Raw genomic sequence first — 19,656 nt, forward strand, 5'->3', positions numbered from 1 at the left:
AGGCCTTGACATGTTTTGTCTGCTCAAAAGTCTTCTCAAGAGACCTGATTTAACAGCACTTTGTGAACTGCCATTTGATCAGCTATGGAGGACTGTACTGTGTATGCATACAATTGATCCCTACTATACCCATATTTACAGTATATAATATACAGTATATACTAAATATTATATTATATACTGATATATTGGATGCAGCCGGATTATTTTGGTAATACTATTGTTTTACTCCTTTCTTTCTCCGAAATTTTTGTTTATATCCGTGGAGGCGAGGGAGAAGGTAAAAAACAATGACGCGCAGACAATGAAAATGTTCATGTCATCTATACTAATTTGTCAGCTGTGTCGCTCTTGATCCTCATAGCATGTTGGATAATGCTAATGCTACCACTTCACCTTACTTCATCAGACTTTAACTTGAACTTACAATATGGTCATTGCAGAAAAGATTGATCTGCAGAGTTAGAAACTACAGGCTCATGTCAGACTAGATATACCAAATTAGAAGATACCTCGTCGGCAAACAAACCTTCGTAATTGGCAGAAGTGTTTGTATAGTAGAAAAGTAGCAAAGCAAGGTCAATTTCAGGTCCCTGTATGTAGGAAGCATCAACACATTGTCCAGTATTGCCTCTATAGATCTATTCATTGACCCCTGAACTCTTTCTCCTGCTTGCTATTTTCTCTGCCTCATATAGCGCCACCCGGTGGTTACGCCCATAAACTCATCTCCTCTTTTAACCTCCATATCTCTCTTCTGTTCTAAATAACTCACCCTCTTTCTCATGCTTCCATTCATTAACCTCTCCATTCACCTTCCTCTCCCTGGTTACTCACTGCATGTTGTGTAGCCATAGCAGAAGAAGTAGTTGAAGAGGTAGTTGAAGAGGTAGTAGAAGAAGAAGTGGTAGAGGAAGAGGTAGAAGTGGCCCCAGAGGCAGCCCCAGAACCAGAGGCAGAGCCTGAGCCAGAGCCCGAGCCAGAGGCAGAGCCTGAGCCAGAACCAGAGGCGGAAGGTATGTTGGCATGGGGTATTCTATCATCCTTTTAGATGCAGCAGTGCGCTCCACCTGTTACAGCCAGACAGACCTAAGACTAATATAGCTAGGGATGTGTTCCAATGTCCATAGTAGCATACCCCTTAGAATCCAATACATTGGACATATTTTAAGTGGTATGCTAGTGTCGATAATGGGATATATCCCTAGTGTACTTTCTTGTTCTACATTTACTTTAATGTAGTACCTTCCCTTCATAGCTGGCCAAGACAATGGATGCATGCACTGTATTATTAGTTGTATGTTATTAGTTATATGTTCCCATTTAGAATGTGCAAATAAATATGCCCAATTCCCTGTTCCGTTCTCGCTGCTTTTAGGCCTAGGGCAAACTGCTGCCTCATTGATACACAAAAAAATGCTGGATTAAAAAGAACCTAACAACCAGCGCTGGGTAAATATTGGACAGAACACACACTGGGTTATTTTGACCGCGCCAGTTGGGTTGCGTGAATAACCCAACATGTTGGGTTGTTGGGATTATCCAAACAAGGGTTAATTTAACAATTTTTAACTTTCACGCTGGGGTGACCTAGCAGCTGTGTCTTATTGTATGTAATCCTTAAATTATTTTCAGGAGGCGTGGCTTATTATGGCCGTGAATATTCAGACAGCTCTTATTGGCCACCCGTGAGAGTAAATCTCATTCCTGTTCATCATGTCAATGTTCAACCTTAACATGTGATAACTATACAACAGAACAGATTAACAGGAATTACATTTACTCTCATGGTTGGCAAAAAAATCTGTAAGCCATGCCCCTACTGAAGTACGCTTCTAAACGCTTCTGACCCGCTGGGTCATACAGTGCCTTCAGAAAGTATACACACCACTCAACTTTTTCCAGATTTTGTTGTGTTACTGCCTGAATTTAAAATGGACTAAATTGAGATTTTTTGTCACTGACCTAGACACAATACCCCATAATTCAAAGTGGAATTGTGTTTTTCAAAAAAATTGTAAATTAATAAAAAATGAAAAGCTGAAATGTCAATTAGTATTAAACCCCTTTGTTAGGGCAAGCCTAAATAAGTTCAGCAGTAACAATCTGCTTAACAAGTCGCATAATATGGACTCACTCTGTGTGCAATAATAGTGTTTAACATTATTTTTGAGTGACTACCTCATCTCTGTACCCCACACATACAATTATCTATAAGGTCCCTCAGTCAAGCAGTGGTTTTCAAACACAGATTCAACTACAAAGACCTAGGTTTTCCAATGGCTCGCAAAGAAGGGCACCTATTGGTAAATGGGCAAAAAAAATTAAAAGCAGACATTGGATATCCTTTTGAGCATGGTTAAGTTGTTAATTATACTTTGGAGGGTGTATCAATACACCAAGCCACTACAAAGATACAGATGTCCTTGCTATTTCAGTTGCCGGAGAGGAAGGAAACCTTTCAGGGATTTCACCATGAGGTCCATGATGACTTTAAAATAGTTACAGAGTTTAATGGCTGTGATAGGAGAAAACTGAGGATGGATCAACAACATTGTAGTTACTCCACAATACCAACCTAATTGAAAAAGTGAAAAGAAGGAAGCCAGTACAGAATAAATGTTTTCCAAAACAGGCATACTGTTTGCACTAAATTAATACTGCAAAATATGTAGCAACGCAATTAACTTTTTGCCCTGAATGGAAAGTTTTTTGTTTGGGACAAATTCAATACACCCATTACTGAGTACCACTATCCATATTTTCATGCATAGTTGTAGCTGCATTTATGTTATGGGTATGCTTATAATCGTTAAGGAATGGGGAGTTTTTCAGGATAAAAAGAAACGGAATGGAGCTAAGCACAGGCAAAATCCTAGAGGAAAACCTGGTTCAGTCTGCTTTCCACCAGACACTGGAAGATTAATTCAGCAGGACAATAAACTAAAACACAAGGTCAAATCTACAATGGAGTTGTTTTTCCAAGAAGACAGTGAATTCATTTTGAATTCAGGCTGTAACACAACAAAATGTGGAGTAAGTCACAGGGTTTGAATACTTTCTGAAGGCATTGTATCTCAATAAMCCAGCACCAATAACCCAGAATCAACAATCCAATCTGGCTCTTTTTAAAGAAAACAGCCAAACTGCCTGCAACCAAGCAGTTGGGTCAACCAAACAACYCAGCATTTTTTTTAGTATACAGCAATACAATTGTTGTCTATATGTATATACGCATTAGACTTCCAACTCTAAGCTATGATCACTAATGTAAGTCAACATCAGTGTATCAAAATATAGTAGATATCCTGCACTGTTTATTCTCGTTACTCTAAAAGGAGCAAAAATACCCCTGTGCTTCTACTATGAGCCTGAAAAGGCATAATCCTGATTATACTGTACATGCACTCTGAACATTTGTTTGTTGTGACAGTCCCTTCTTAAAGTTAGAATCCTTAGTTGCTACATTTTTTGGAGGTATAAATTAATGATATACACTGAGTGTACAAAACATTAAGAACACCTGCTCTTTCCATTACAGACTGACCAGGTAAATACAGGTGAAAGCTATGATCCCTTATTAATGTCACTTGTTAAATCCACTTCAATTTGTGTAGATAAAAGGGAGGAGACAGGTTAAAGAAGGATTTCTAAGCCTTGAGACAATTGAGACATGGATTGTGTATGTGTRCCATTCAGAGGGTGAATGGGCGAGAGAAAATATTGAAGTGCCTTTGAAAGGGGTACGGTAGTAGGTGCCAGCAAGGCTGCTGGGTTTTTCACTCTCAACACTTTCCCGTGTATATCAAGAATGGTCCACCACCCAAAGGACATCCAGCCAACTTGACACAACTGTGGGAAGCATTGGAATCAACATGGGCCAGCATCCATGTGGAATGCTTTTGACACCTTGTCAAAGGTGTTCCTTATTTTTGGTATACTCAGTGTATACCCATTGATTCTTGAAGAATATAACTTATGCTTGAGCTTAGTTCAACTGTTGTACCTCATCAGAACCCAAAATATAAGCTTTTACTCCAATGTTTGTAAACAATGTAAATGTAAAGAGACTGTATAGCTTCCAAACATGGTTAAAACTGTAATTTTTATATCATGGATGGTCAGTCGTTGAATCAATAGCACTGTCTATGAATCTGAGAGTGGTTACATTTCTCCAGTCCCATCCCTCAGCTTTTACCCAAACAGAGGCTGGGTGCCACTCTCTTTTTGTTTCAACTAAGGATTCTAGTTTTAACTGAACGATACTTTGAGGCGCTTTTGTGTGAGACACGTTCACAAATTCATTATTGTACTTCCACAAACTGCTGAAGTGTTGCGCTAAAGTAAATCATAGTGCTTAGCCCGACAAAGTGTAATTTCCAGTTGAAATATTAAAAATGCTGAAGCTTAGGTAGAGTATGCAGCCTATGGCTTATTAGTCAACCCTTGTTGCCATTGCTAACGCTGTTCATTTTGCTTTTATTTTCATTGCTTGCTGCATGCAGAGGTCGTTGAAGAGGAAGGTATGTTGATTAAAGATTAATTATCTGTGTCACTCTGGTTGGTATATAGGAATGCGTATGTATATATTGTCCATGTCCCAGGTCTGAGGTCTCGCTGTATTGGGGGAATGTCTGCTCTGTCATACCTGTTTGTCAGATCTAGAATTACCGTGAAATTGGCTGACTGGTAGGACAAAGAAAAACTACACATCAGTTAATCAAATCCATTTTTAAATGGTGTATTTTGGGAAAGAAATAAGAAAAAGGATGGAAGAATATGAAATGCTAACATTTGCTTAACCGCGCAGTGACCCCACTGTTCAACCCTCCCTGCTGTGCCTACTCATTATTAGCACGGCATGTACCAAACACATAACAAGAGAAAGAACATGCTCTTCTAACAATGAAATCGCTGTTGTCTTGCTCGTGAAAAATGGTGTGCGGGTCAAACGATAAACATTACACAGTTATAACATTTCTCTTTTAAAGTTAAACCCTTTGCTTGTCTTTCAGCAGGAATATTTGTTATTATACTATTTTCCTGTAATATAAGTAGACTTGAATTATTCTCAAATATGATCACACTAGAATGAAATCAAGCACACGTAACACATGTTCACATTCTTCAATTGTGTGTGCAAAGCTGTTTATGTAAAGTCAATAGCTGAGATTTTGATTTTTCTTTTGGTGGTTATTTCTCTGCTGATTTTCATAGCACTAACAAACATCCACCACCTCAAATTGAAAGCCAGGCATTTCTGCAGTATCTACCGCAGATCCATTTTTTTCCTCCATTTAATGTAGAAACAATCAAATATTCATTCAAGTAATGCCTGAATCTTTTTTGCCTGATAATTACTCATTTGCTTTATGCTGATTTGTACATATCTAACCCAATAACATGTACTTGTCCTCCTCTTCATTTCTTAATAAACAGCCCAAAAGCCACARTTCAAGTAAGTCATCATTTCATGTAACCCCTCATTTGTTTGTACACATTTCTAGATGTGTAGGATTAYTACATAGAAATGACTGCCTTCATATTTCCATTTCCATTTCAATCTCTCATAAAACAAATACTACATTCTTAACTGTGGTAGTCAAAGCCTCCAGCTGTCTTATTCTATATAGGCCTAACGCACCAAATATGAATGTTTCTTTCTTTTTTTAGATATCAAATCAAATCAAATGTATTTATATATCCCTTCTTAYATCCGCTGATATCTCAAAGTGCTGTACAGAAACCCTGCCTAAAACCCCAAACAGCAAGCAATGCAGGTGTAGAAGCACGATGGCTAGGAAAAAATCCCTAGAAAGGCCAAAACCTAGGAAGAAACCTAGAGAGGAACCAGGCTATGAGGGGTGGCCAGTCCTCTTCTGGCCGTGCCGGGTGGAGATTATAACAGAACATGGCCAAGATGTTCAAATTTTCATAAATGACCAGCATGGTCAAATAATAATAATCACAGTAGTTGTCCCAGGAGAAATGTCAGTTGGCTTTTCATAGCCGATCATTCAGAGTATCTCTACTGCTCCTGCTGTCTCTAGAGAGTTGAAAACAGCAGGTCTGGGACAGGTAGCACGTCCGGTGAACAGGTCAGGGTTCCATAGCCGCAGGCAGAACCGTTGAAACTGGAGCAGCAGCACGGCCAGGTGGACTGGGGACAGCAAGGAGTCATCATGCCAGGTAGTCCTGAGGCATGGTCCTAGGGCTCAGGTCCTCCGAGAGAGAGAAAGAAAGAGAGAAAGAGAGAATTAGAGAGAGCATACTTAAATTCACACAGGACACCGGATAAGACAGGAGARGTACTCCAGATATAACAAACTGACCCTAGCCCCCCGACACATATATATATTTTTGTTATTATTGCATTGTCCTTATTTCAGGTCAACATCACATCAATATTTCATTACAAACAAGATGACATAAAACATAACAAAAGCAACAGAAAACAAAACAGTGACAGTAAAAAATAAAAAAATAAAAATATTTGAAATTTTCTGCTGTCTTACAGTGTTGCATTACCCCTAACATTATACATTTTTTATTACGTGCGTAAAAATTAAATGTTATTTATTTATATTATTTTACTACCCATAGATTCACTGTATTTTTATATTGACACTTCTCAGGGTACCAAAGATTCCTGATGGCGATAAAGTGGACTTTGACGTAAGTAGCCCTCCATACATCATGACCATCTGGAGACAGCTGGCTGGATAATACCAGGGCTAATGTCAGAGTTGACGACATGTACTTAACACATGGCTCTACTTCCTAACCTTACAGGACATGCAGAAAAAACGTCAGAACAAGGATCTTGTTGAGCTGCAGGGCCTGATCGATGCTCACTTTGAGCACAGAAAGAAGGAGGAGGAAGAGCTCATCGCCCTCAAAGAAAGAATTGTGAGTAAGAATGAGTAAATGACATCACTCTGCATACACATGGGTCAAATTTGAAAATTAATACAAGGTCGTAAATAAAATCAAGGTTTTCTTATTGGACAAGTTCAGGTAGTTCACTCCTGCTTGCTAACATTTAGTTCCTGGGGAATACAACCATGACAAAATGATAAGACACTGCAGTGCCCACTGGTGACCAAAGGTAATACAACCAACCATGTGTATCTGTGTGTCCGTCTGCAGGAGAAGCGTAGGGCTGAGAGGGCCGAGCAGAACAGGATCCGTAGCGAGAAGGAGAAGGAGCGCGCGGCGAGACGTGAGGTTTGTGTCCTCCGCCGGGGACCACTATCGACCCCTCCGAGTTTTCTTCAACTATCAGYGTTCTGTCAACATGTGACCTACAACTACAACGCACTGACTTTGTGCTGTGATCTCTCATACAGGAGGAGAGGCTGAAGAGGGAGGAGGCAGATACCAAGAAGAAGGCTGATGAGGACGCAAAGAAGAAGTCTGCCCTGTCCAGCATGGGCTCCAACTACAGCAGCCATCTGCAGAAGGTGACCTAGCGACCAGCCAGTCTTCACAGAACCATATGTTATGAATAGAACAAATATCACGTACTTGTATATAACATGTAATTCAGAAAAAAAACATGAAAAAAAACAATGAGTTATGTGTGTACGTGTGTGATCGATGGACTTGCCCCTTGTAACCACTGCCATTCATTTGTAACAGGCTGACTCAAAGAGAGGTGGGAAGAAGGAAACTGAGAGAGAGAAGAAGAAGAAGATCCTGGCAGGCAGACGCAAGGCCCTGAACATCGACCATCTGAATGAAGAGAAACTGAAGTAAGAAACAGTTCAAGTAACCGACTTGGGMTTTTTGTACAGTACGGTGTGCGTAGTGTTTTGTTTTGGCAAGGAGAATCAGGCCTACAACRGGAAAAGTCAGGTACAAGTACAATAGCTTTTGCAACTGTCTCGKTATCTGAAATGAATGCACTTTAAGAACAACCTTCAGCCAATCACAATCAAGTATTCAACCTCAGGTGTAAATATGGAATCTCCACAGAGAGTTTGAACTCACAGAGTCTTCTTGCTTSCTCTGCTCTAGGGAGAAGGCAAAGGAGCTGCATGAATGGATGCAGACACTGGAGTCTGAGAAGTTTGACCACATCGAGAGGCTGAAGAGGCAGAAGTATGAGGTATGTATCCGATGACCTGGTTAAAGAAAAGAGAAATATACTGTAAGTTATCCCAGTGATGCATACATACATACATACATACATACATACATACATACATACATACATACATACATACATACATACATACATACATACATACATACATACATACATACATACATACATACATACATACATACATACAGCAATATGCACATCTGAAAGAATTGTGGGGCGCCTTGTGATATATTTTAAAGACACATTACATTCAAGTAAATGACTTAATCTTTTCATTTCACTCGCTCTAAACAAGAGCTAAGCTGATAATATGACTGGCTCCGTTCTTAGAGCATATACCTTTGGACACGACCGCAATCCCCTGTGGCAGTACGGACGGTACTGTTATTAACCGTCACCTGATAAAACGTCTAGCTCAGTCACCACATTATCAGTTTTTCCTTAGGTTGTTACAGACATGGGTCATGTAAGACACCCTGTAAGATATTGTATCTTTAGATACCCTGGAAAATTCCAAGTCTTACCTGAGTAAAATCAAGGGTGACAGTGGGCCACCAAGTCTCACCATCTGCTTGGTGGCCTCAGTCACGGCCTCTCAGATATGAACGCAACTCTGCTTTGATATCTCCTCCAGGTCACAACCCTGCGTAAGAGAGTGGAGGAGCTGAGTAAATTGTAAGTATAGCTGGACARTTGTCACAGCTCAGGGGGCTCTGCAGCGCCACTGCGGTGCATGGTCTGAAACTTAATGAGAAAGTTGCATGTGAAACTTAACACAGTGGCGACTGAAACAGAGCAAAAGGCTCAATGATCGATCGAGGAGACACCATGGAAGACATCAAATTGGAGTGTTCAGGTTGAACACTCCATGTTACAGACAGGTTATGACACATGGCATACTGTACCATGTCATTCTGAGACATGCTACAGAGGTATTAGAGTGTGTCTATGTGCGAGCACTTTAGACTGAGACCCCATCATAGACCCATAGAGAACTGCTGAGCTAAAAGCCAGTCACTAGTCACGTCTTAAGAAATGGTGTGATTCACAGGTAAGTGATTCTGTCTGGATTTCATTCCCACTGAAAGAAGTGACARAAACTCAGTAGTGGTAGTGTCTGGCTAATCATGTCTAGCATGTCCTCCTCCCTTAAACTCTCTATTCTTGGCAATTTGGGGAGTTAATACTGACACATACACACAGACAACTAGTCTAACTATTCACATGCTCTCAGTGTCCTATTTTTTTTATCAATAAAAACCTATTCATTTTTTATTCTCCCTCTTTGATTAGGCTAAGTGCAGAAACCCAAGACAAGATCAATCTTCTCATACAGCAGCAGTCTGCAAGGGTCTAGTTTAGGGTGTCCCGTCCTCAGTAAGAGTGTCTGGTAGGCTAGGTGTGTGTCCGGTCTTCCCTATACTGCCATATACAGCAGGCAACCCCTGGCCACAGGACATTCAGTCCACAGAAAGGAGAGCATTGGGGCTCCTCAGTCCCAAGGTAAAGCCTCAGTCAATCAGTCAGTCAGTCAGTCTCCTGTAAAATGTGCTGTTAAATGTGTCATTTCCAGGTTATCACTCCCAGGAACCGCAATGACATGTTACAGAAACAGTAAGTAATGTAGCTTCCACCCCTATATCATTCTGCCAAAACTGTTTTTAGGACAGTTCATGTAAGTTCATGGCTGAAAACATTACAGTTTAGAATCCACCAATGAGATGAAATGCTATTGAGTTTATCTCTCCCTTCACTATCTGACAGAAGAAACCAGTTTGCTATAGAACAAGATTGACATTCATGTTACTGTATTGGCAAACATAGCCAGCCATTCATTCTGAATTTGCTATGACATGACTTATTTAATACTCTTGGCCCTTTGGACATAAACACAAGCACTACTCTTATACCTTTGGCAAAACACATATACAGTAGACACTGACAATCCAAATCGCAAAGGATATAGACAACCAGGTTCAAGATGACAGACTTATTGGATGTCAACAAAGAAAGCCAAGTTCTTGTGCATCACGTTCCTGAGCTGTAATGTAAGTAATGTAAGTCTCAAACCTTATTTTTTGGAATATACAGAGCATTTGAAATCTATTCAGACCCCTTGACTTTTTCAAAACGTTGGTACGTTACAGCCTTATTCTAAAATTGATGAAATCGTTTTTTTCCCTCATCAATTCTCACACAATATCCCATAATGACAAAGAAGAAACATGTTTTTTATTGAGAATAAACTCTGAAATATCGCATTTACAAAAGTATTCAGACCCTTTTTACTCAGTACTTTGTTGAAGCACCTTTGGCAGCGATTACACCCTCGAGTCTTCTTGGGTATGACGCTACAAGCTTGGCACACCTGTATTTTGGGAGTTTCTCCCATTCTTCTATGCAGATCGTCTCAAGCTCTGTCAGGTTGGATGAGGAGCGTCGCTGCACAGCTACTTTCAGGTCTCTCCAGAGATGTTCGATCGGGTTCAAGTCCGGGCTCTGGCTGGGCCACTCAAGGACATTCAGAGACTTGTCCCGAAGCCACTCCTGCATTGTCTGGGCTGTGTGCTTAGGGTCATTGTCCTGTTGGAAGGTGAACCTTCGCCCCAGTCTGAGGTCCTGAGCGCTCTAGAGCAGATTTTCATCAAGGATCTCTCTGTACTTTGCTCCGTTCATCTTTCCCTCGATCCTGACTAGTCTCCCAGTCCCTGCCGCTGAAAAACATCCCCACAGCATGATGCTGCCACCACAATGCCTCACCGTAGGGATGGTGCCAGGTTTTCTCCAGACGTGATGCTTGCCATTCAGGCCAAAGACTTAAATCTTGGTTTCATCAGAACAGAGAATCTTGTTTCTCATGATCTGAGAGTCTTTAGATGCCTTTTGGCAAACTCCAAGCAGGCTGTCATGTGCCTTTTACTGAGGAGTGGCTCCCGTCTGGCCACTCTACCATAAAAACGGATGGCACTGTGATAGAGAAAACATTTATTTAATCAATTTTGGAATAAGGCTGTAACGTAACAAAATGTGGAAATAGTCAAGGGATCTGAATACTTCCCGAATGTACTGTATAAGGCTCTGGTTCTCTTTGGTCCATGTGTTCTACGTTGTGGGTATTGTCACATTGTCAAATGATTCAAAAGCAAAGAAAATATATGAAAGCATCAAATCTGATCCTGAGGTAACTTTAAATTTCTTCATTGTGAAGTCAATGAAATGGCTGTCCAATTACTAAATAGTGTGCTTTCAACGTTGAGCTTTGGACTGCTGTTTCTTTGCTCTCTCAGTGTTGCATTCTAATTTCTCGAAGCTATCATGTGTTTTACTGCCACCAAGGACTGGCTGTTAGCCTGATAGCCATAGGATGTGAAAAGAGATAATTTCCTCCATAAAGACAGAAAATACTCCATGAATCCTCACGTGCACAGTGGTATAGAACACCCGGGTCAGTGAGAGAATCATGTAATATTTCCTTTGCTTTCAATCATTCCATCATCACCTCCAGTCCATGGTAAGTGCTGCATGGTGTGTGAAAAGGATAAGCATGACAACTCCATGATTTGTTTTGAGTGGTCTGTTGTGATTGATGATTGTTAGTTAGACCAATGTTATAATATTAACATTAGAACAGCATAACTCACACATTTGCATCCATATCTAAAGTAATTTGGACGTCAATTCARTAACTTAAAGTCAATGTAAGTCTTTATTTATAGATTAAAATGTGCATTAATTGTCTCTTCATGGGATGTCTCACTCTGTTTCTCTGTCTTTCTGACGTTTTATAGCTCCAAGAAGGGTAAAACGGTCCGCAGAAAGTAAACGATACTGTTCTGCTGCTTGGAGCCCAGACTGCCACCGTACTACCGGACACAAGCATAATGCAGCAACAACAACACACACTTACGCTAAGATCATGGCTCAGACACGACTAACACTATGTCTTAATGTTTGCATATTCACACAAGATGTGCTACGGTCTACAGACGTAGAACGGAGTCATTAGCTGCTGTTGTAGGAATTATCCCTCACGCTTTCTCTCCCTGGACTGTTTGGTTCTCAGTATTTTTGTAAATAAAGTGACTCTTCAACCTTGTCTGTAGATCTGTTATTAACCAAACCCTCAAAAAATACATATATTTTTTGCTGTGTAATTTCAAAAGCAATTTGTTCATATTAATAAATATATCCACTTTAATAAGAGGCATAATGTTGTTGTGTTTGCAAAAATAGACCAAGATTAGCTTGTGGAATGATTTATGCCTATGTTAGAGCAGAATAAATATTGCATTATAATTAAGGTTTCTTCAACATACCATTCCATCACAAACACTGAATATCAGAGTCATCCAAATGAGGTGTTCTGTCCTATTTTGAGGAAAAATGTAAGCATTTGAATTGCCATCACAATTAGATTGAGTTAGACTGTAAACCTAGAGTGAAATGTTCTGGTGTGTAACAGATAGTAACGTAAGTGGTTCACTACAGTAGCGTAGCACAGCCGTTCCAAACCTTTTCTGTTGCGGGGGACAACCAAATCACTATCAAAATCTCAAGGACCACAATTTGTGTCACGCCTGCTCCCGCTCTCCGCTCTCTGCCCAGCTTCACGCACTCCTGCCACCATCATTACGCACACCTGCTTCCCTCGTCACGCTCATCAGCGATTCATTGCACTCACCGGGACTCAATCACTTGTGTTATTTCCTCCCCTATATCTGTCTGTTCCCCATCTCTGTTCCCCGCTTCAGCTTTAATTGTCGTATGTCTTTGTATCACCCGGTTCTGACGCTGTTCCTGTCCTGTTCCATGTCTGTGCTAAATTAAATGTTCAACTCTCCGTACCTGCTTCTCATCATCAGCGTCGGTTCTTACAATTTGTAGAATGGCATGATATTTTTAAGGCACATACAGTCTTTGTAGTTTTATTTTTTAAAGATGTCTAATAAATCACTGTCTGTTTATTTAATTAAAATAACTTCAACATATATTTTTTATCATTTGTTTCCCTGAGCCTCCTTTCGCCCTTGAAATGTTCCGTCTGATCATGTGGGCGTTAGGAAACACATTTGAAGATATTGATGTAATAAACAGCCCTGATTAGCTGATAGGATGGTCTAGAGCACACACCCTTACCCAGATGAACAGTCATTGGTCTATTGTAATCCAATCACATTGTGACGTCATGATGTGGGCCAAAACTTCCATCCGACCTGAACAGGCTGAAATGCCAGCATAAGTTTTTCAAACAGCTGTTATGGCCTAAACTCACCAAAGGCGAGTGTGTGAGGCGTTTGTGATATATTTTAGAATGCATTGTTTTGAATTATAATGACCCAACTGAAGCCAGGGGTGGGCGGGTTGTCCGCTTTAACGCCTGGCTCAATTAGAATGTCTCTATTTTTGCGTTTTATTGCTTGCGCTGTAGTCACACAAAACAATAAAAATGTTTTCATTGTTCACTTTTTTCTAGCTCATTTGCATGCTAAATTAGACCAATTCATCCACTTATGGAAACACAACATCACTAAAAGCAAAGATGATTGGAGAGATGGACTATCCTGCTAGCATACAGTCACTACTTTGCCTGATCCATCCTTTACACCAGCCTCGCTCTGCTTTCTCCGCACGCCTGCTTCTGGTGAAAAGGACATTATCATAATTTTCTGTTATGTGTTATTTCAATTTCAATCTAATTTCGTTATTTTTTATCTCATAGTGTGGAAATATCTTCTTTTTTTTACTGCACTGCGCTTTTACACATAAAATATCTTGGCAGTCAAATTGAGTTAATTTCAGCCGTGAGTGTAACAAATTAAAGGAGTATTATTATTATTATAAACAAATTGCCTTGTGGAAAGTCATGTAAAATCGCTTACGATACCATTAGACCTAATACTTCCAACTGTTATTATTTTTGTGAGAAACATTTTTTAAATAAATCTTGGTAACAATTTATTTGGATAGTCAATCTGTAGATGCTCTATCAGTAACATTTCAACTAACTATCTACTAAACCTAACTCTAGCCCTAACTCTAACCTCAACCCTTATCCTAACCCTAAACTTAACCCTAACCCTAGCCCTATAACCTAACTTTAACCCTTATTCTAAACCTAACCCTAACCCGTAACCTTAGCAAGCATTTGCTTGTCAATAGATTGTTTGTTAATAGTATGACTATCTGTAGAGCTGGACTATCCGAACTATCCAAATAGTGTGTGATCGAAATCTTTACAAAAATCTTATAATATATATTTTTTTAAATAACCGCAGACCTACTGCAGTAGGCCAGACAACGGGTTGGAAACCACTGGCCTAGCCTATGTCAATACTATGAAGTGACAAAGCACAACAGAAGGTAACAATGCATGTGTCCACAGACCTAGCTGCCCAGTTTACCAGCTGTAACACATCACGTGTCTTCTTGAAAAATCTGTATTTTGGAGGGAACATGGCTGCCTACAGTGCCGAGTAAACAAATCTAGGCTATAGACCAGTACAAGAATCAGCAAACTGAACTGAACAAATAACTTTGAAGTAGCCACAGTCTTTGAAAGTGGTAGGTCTTTGTGTAGTCTATCTATTCTTTCGAGTAGGCCTAGTCTCTCACTGTCGCTGTAGTTAAATTATAATTTAATCTAATTTCATCTAGAATCGGCATCCTATTTCGCAACAAAGCCTCCTTCACTCATGCTGCCAAACATACCCTCGTAAAACTGACTATCCTACCGATCCTTGACTTCGGCCATGTCATCTACAAAATAGCCTTCAACACTCTACTCAGCAAACTGGATGTAGTCTATCACAGTGCCATCTGTTTTGTCACCAAAGCCCCATATACTACCCACAACTGCGACCTGTATGCTCTCGTTGGCTGGCCCTCACTACATATTCATCGCCAAACCCACTGGCTCCAGGTCATCTATAAGGCTTTGCTAGGTAAAGCCCCGCCTTATCTCAGCTCACTGGTCAGCAACACCCACCCGTAGCACGCGCTCCAGCAGGTATATTTCACTGGTCATCCCCAAAGCCAACACTTCCTTTGGCTGCCTTTCCTTCCAGTTCTCTGCTGCCAATGACTGGAACGAATTGCAAAAATCACTGAAGCTGGAGTCTTATATCTCCCTCTCTAACTTTAAGCATCAGCTGTCAGAGCAGCTTACGATCACAGTACCTGTACACAGTCAATCTGTAAATAGCACATCCCCATATTATTACTTACCCTCTTGCTCTTTTGCACCCAAGTATCTCTACCTGCACATCTATCACTCCAGTGTGAATGGAAAAGTGTAATTATTTCACCTTTATGGCCTATTTATTGCCTACCTCCCTACTCTTCTACATTTGCAGACACTGTACATAGATTTTTTTCTATTGTGTTATTTGACTGTACGTTTGTTTATGTGTAACTTTGTGTTTTTGTCACACTGCTTTGCTTTATCTTGGCCAGGTCGCAGTTGTAAATGAGAACTTGTTCTCAACTGGCCTACCTGGTTAAATACACTGCTCAAAAAAATAAAGGGAACACTTAAACAACACAATGTAACTCCAAGTCAATCACACTTCTGTGAAATCAAACTGTCCACTTAGGAAGCAACACTGATTGACAATACATTTCACATGCTGTTGTGCAAATGGAATAGACAAAAGGTGGAAATTATAGGCAATTAGCAAGACACCCCCAATAAAGGAGTGGTTCTGCAGGTGGTGACCACAGACCACTTCTCAGTTCCTATGCTTCCTGGCTGATGTTTTGGTCACTTTTGAATGCTGGCGGTGCTTTCACTCTAGTGGTAGCATGAGACGGAGTCTACAACCCACACAAGTGGCTCAGGTAGTGCAGCTCATCCAGGATGGCACATCAATGCGAGCTGTGGCAAGAAGGTTTGCTGTGTCTGTCAGCGTAGTGTCCAGAGCATGGAGGCGCTACCAGGAGACAGGCCAGTACATCAGGAGACGTGGAGGAGGCCGTAGGAGGGCAACAACCCAGCAGCAGGACCGCTACCTCTGCCTTTGTGCAAGGAGGAGCACTGCCAGAGCCCTGCAAAATGACCTCCAGCAGGCCACAAATGTGCATGTGTCTATAATTTATGCTATTGCTAGCAATCAAGAGGAGACTCTCACTGAACATCTTTAACTCCTCAGCTTATGCTCTCCAAATGGACATTAGCTGTGAGGGCCCAGATGCCCATGCATTGACTTTTGTTTGCGGCTGCAACCTGGTCTCCGAGCATTTCGTATTATTCTGTATGAGACACTCCCTTTGTATGATAATATTCAAACTCACAACCTTTGGGTTGCTAGACATTAGTGTTATACACCAACCCAGCCACCCCGACCAACCACTCCGCTTTCGTTTTTGCCTTAAGTAACCATCTGTCTTATTTAACCATAACAAACGTAACATATCCAAACTATATGGAGTGTCTCACATTTACGTACAGAATAATATGAAATGCTCTGAGACCAGGTTGGCTATACATGTAGAGGGACGCTATTTACGAGGACAAATTGTTCTGTCTCACAATTCCCGAGCATGAAACTGCACAGGGATGTTCAGTGTGCTGATTGGCTATATCTATGGCGGGATGGCGAGCAGGCCTCTGCACTCTAGTTATGAATATGTCCTCCTCTGGCATATGGACGCATTGTATGATACACTGAGAGCAACTGGCGGCAAAAGAGCTGAGCACAGAACTCGGAGATATACTGCAGCAGGTAACTTTGAGCGTAAACTTGTTCACAATACAATGTGGAGAATATGGGATCAGAGTATGACAAAGTTATATTTCACACCGAGGCTTGGTGGTTGTGGAGGGGGAGTGTTGGAAAGATTTTTCACGTTGAGAAAAGAACTGTTGTCATTCACAATGGATGTAAAAAAACAGACTTAATTTACTTTCTGGGTGGGGGATGGAACGACAGGGCCCTTATCGACCACTGCCGCTGCAGCCTGCACGAGGATGTCCGTCGGGAGTTGGCCTGCAGGGATACCACCCTCACCTTCGACCAGCTGGTGGACCTGTCCATTCGGTTGGATAATCGATTCCCCCTCCCAGCACCACCACTCCGGTGCCTATGGAGCTGGGAGGTGCTGCGCTCAGGGAGGCAGGAGGAGGGGCCTTCACGTGTACCATCTGTGTACCATCTGTGGTCGCAGAGGTCACACTGCTGGTCGGTGCCAGGATGGTTCCTTTAGGGGTCGAGGCAGCAGGCAGTGCACTCTGGCGTCGCCCCAAGTGAGCCTGCACCACTCTCATCCAGAGCCCTCTGTTGTACACCTGTTTGTGCATGTTTACTTTCCTGAGTTTTCCCCGCATTCCCAGCATAAGGCGCTCGTCGATTCAGGCGCAGCTGTGAATTTTATCGACAGAGCATTCACCCATAGGTTAGGGATCCCTATTGTTCCAGTGGTTAGGCCTTTCCCAGTTCACGCTCTGGACAGTCGACCATTAGGGTCCGGGTTGATTAGGGAGGCTACCATTCCCCTGGGCATGGTGATGCAGGGGGGTCACAAAGAGAGAATCAGTCTCTTCCTCATTGACTCTCCTGCGTTTCCCGTGGTACTAGGCCTTCCCTGGTTAGCTCGTCATGACCCCACCATTTCATGGCAACAGAGGGCTCTCACGGGGTGGTCGCGAGAGTGCTCAGGGAGGTGTTTAGGGGTTTCCGTTGGTGCTACTACGGTGGAAAGTGCAGACCAGGTCTCTACCATGCGCATTCCCCCCGAATATGCCGATTTGGCTCTCGCCTTGTGCAAAAAGAAGGCGACTCAATTACCACCCCATCGACGGTGGGATTGTGCAATAAATCTCCTGGTAGACGCCGCACTTCCCAAGAGTCACGTGTATCCCCTGTCACAGGCGGAGACGGCGGCTATGGAAACATATGTCTCCGAATCCCTGCATCAGGGGTATATTCGGTCATCCACTTCACCCGCCTCCTCGAGTTTCTTTTTTGTGAAGAAGAAGGAGGGAGGTCTGCGCCCGTGTGTTGACTACCGAGGCCTAAATCAGATCACTGTGAGGTACAGTTACCCGCTACCTCTTATCGCCACTGCGATTGAGTCAATGCACGGGGCGCGCTTCTTCACCAAACTAGATCTCAGGAGAGCTTACAATCTGGTGCGTATCCGGGAGGGAGACGAGTGGAAGACGGCGTTCAGTATGACCTCAGGGCATTATGAGTACCTCGTCATGCCGTACGGGTTGATGAATGCTCCATCAGTCTTCCAAGCCTTTGTAGACAAGATTTTCAGGGACCTGCACGGGCAGGGTGTAGTGGTGTATATTGATGACATTCTGAAATACTCCGCTACACGCGCCGAGCATGTGTCCCTGTTTGGCAGGGTGCTTGGTCGACTGTTGGAGCATGACCTGTACGTCAAGGCTGAGAAATGCCTGTTCTTCCAACAGTTCGTCTCCTTCCTAGGGTACCGCATTTCCACCTCGGGGGTGGAGATGGAGAGTGACAGCATTTCAGCCSTGAGTAATTAGCCGACTCCCACCACGGTAAAGGAGGTGCAGCGGTTTCTAGGGTTTGCCAATTACTACCGGAGGTTTTTCCGGGGTTTTGGTCAGGTAGCGGCTCCCATTACCTCACTGCTGAAGGGGGGACCGGTACGTTTGCAGTGGTCGGCTGAGGCGGACAGGGCTTTTGGTCACCTGAGGGCTCTGTTTACCTTGGCTCCCGTGCTGGCCCATCCGGATCCCTCTTTGGCGTTCATAGTGGAGGTGGACGCATCCGAGGCTGGGATAGGAGCCGTGCTTTCTCAGCACTCGGGTACGCCACCGAAGCTCCGCCCCTGTGCCTTCTTCTCGAGGAAGCTCAGCCCGGCGGAGCGAAACTATGACGTGGGGGACCGGGAGCTGTTGGCTGTCGTCAAGGCTCTGAAGGCGTGGAGACATTGGCTTGAGGGGGCTAAACATCCTTTTCTCATCTGGACTGACCACCGCAATCTGGAGTACATCCAGGCAGCGAGGAGACTGAACCCTCGCCAGGCAAGGTCGGCCATGTTTTTCACCCGTTTTGTTTTCACCCTTTCGTACAGACCAGGTTCCCAGAACGTGAAGGCAGACGCACTGTCCCTGCTGTATGACACAGAGGGGCGGCCCATGGATCCCACCCCCATACTCCCGGCCTTCTGCCTGGTGGCACCGGTAGTGTGGAAGCTGGACGCGGACATTGAGCAGGCGTTACGTGCAGAGCCCGCTCCCCTCCAGTAGCCCGCTCCCCTCCAGTGTCCCGCTGGGCGTCTGTACGTTCCGTCTGCTGTCCGTGACCGGCTGATCTATTGGGCCCACACGTCACTTCCTCTGGTCATCCAGGCATTGGTCAGACAGTGCGCTTACCTCGGGTTTTCACCCTGAGAGTAACGGGCAGGTGGAGAGAGTTAACCAGGATGTGGGTAGGTTTCTGTGGTCTTATTGCCAGGACCGGCCAGGGGAGTGGGCGGCGTTCGTGCCCTGGGCAGAGATGGCCCAGAACTCGCTTCGCCAATCCTCCACTAACCTCTCCCCCTTCCAGTGCGTACTGGGGTACCAG

The 19,656-nt window shown here is 42.9% G+C and overlaps 1 protein-coding gene across 2 annotated transcripts; it reads left to right on the plus strand.

The window, feature by feature from the left end:
* The first annotated feature begins 858 nt into the window (after positions 1-858).
* Positions 859-12,206, plus strand: LOC111962191 (troponin T, fast skeletal muscle isoforms-like). 2 transcript variants are annotated; one of them, XM_023985080.2, is made up of 10 exons: positions 859-1,016; positions 5,440-5,458; positions 6,636-6,675; positions 6,793-6,909; positions 7,150-7,227; positions 7,350-7,463; positions 7,642-7,754; positions 8,020-8,110; positions 8,745-8,785; positions 11,899-12,206. In XM_023985080.2, exons 4-10 carry the CDS (start codon positions 6,796-6,798, stop codon positions 11,930-11,932), a joined length of 585 nt encoding a protein of 194 aa, XP_023840848.2. In that variant the 5' UTR covers positions 859-1,016; positions 5,440-5,458; positions 6,636-6,675; positions 6,793-6,795; the 3' UTR covers positions 11,933-12,206. The 2 variants fall into 2 exon arrangements, with proteins under 2 accessions (XP_023840848.2, XP_070299060.1); XM_070442959.1 differs by lacking the exon at positions 859-1,016 and adding an exon at positions 4,510-4,523.
* Positions 12,207-19,656: the final 7,450 nt, after the last annotated feature.

This window comes from Salvelinus sp. IW2-2015, linkage group LG4q.1:29, assembly GCF_002910315.2.
Source record: "Salvelinus sp. IW2-2015 linkage group LG4q.1:29, ASM291031v2, whole genome shotgun sequence".
Taxonomy (NCBI): domain Eukaryota; kingdom Metazoa; phylum Chordata; class Actinopteri; order Salmoniformes; family Salmonidae; genus Salvelinus; species Salvelinus sp. IW2-2015.

What these genes read in the sequence shown, in the direction of transcription:
- LOC111962191 (XM_023985080.2), top strand. Translation starts at nt 6,796, where the DNA reads ATGCAGAAAAAACGTCAGAACAAGGATCTTGTTGAGCTGCAGGGCCTG. An exon ending in TGAAGAGGCAGAAGTATGAG is followed by an intron (nt 8,111 to 8,744) that starts GTATGTATCCGA and finishes TATCTCCTCCAG; the next exon opens with GTCACAACCCTGCGTAAGAG. An exon ending in GTGGAGGAGCTGAGTAAATT is followed by an intron (nt 8,786 to 11,898) that starts GTAAGTATAGCT and finishes GACGTTTTATAG; the next exon opens with CTCCAAGAAGGGTAAAACGG.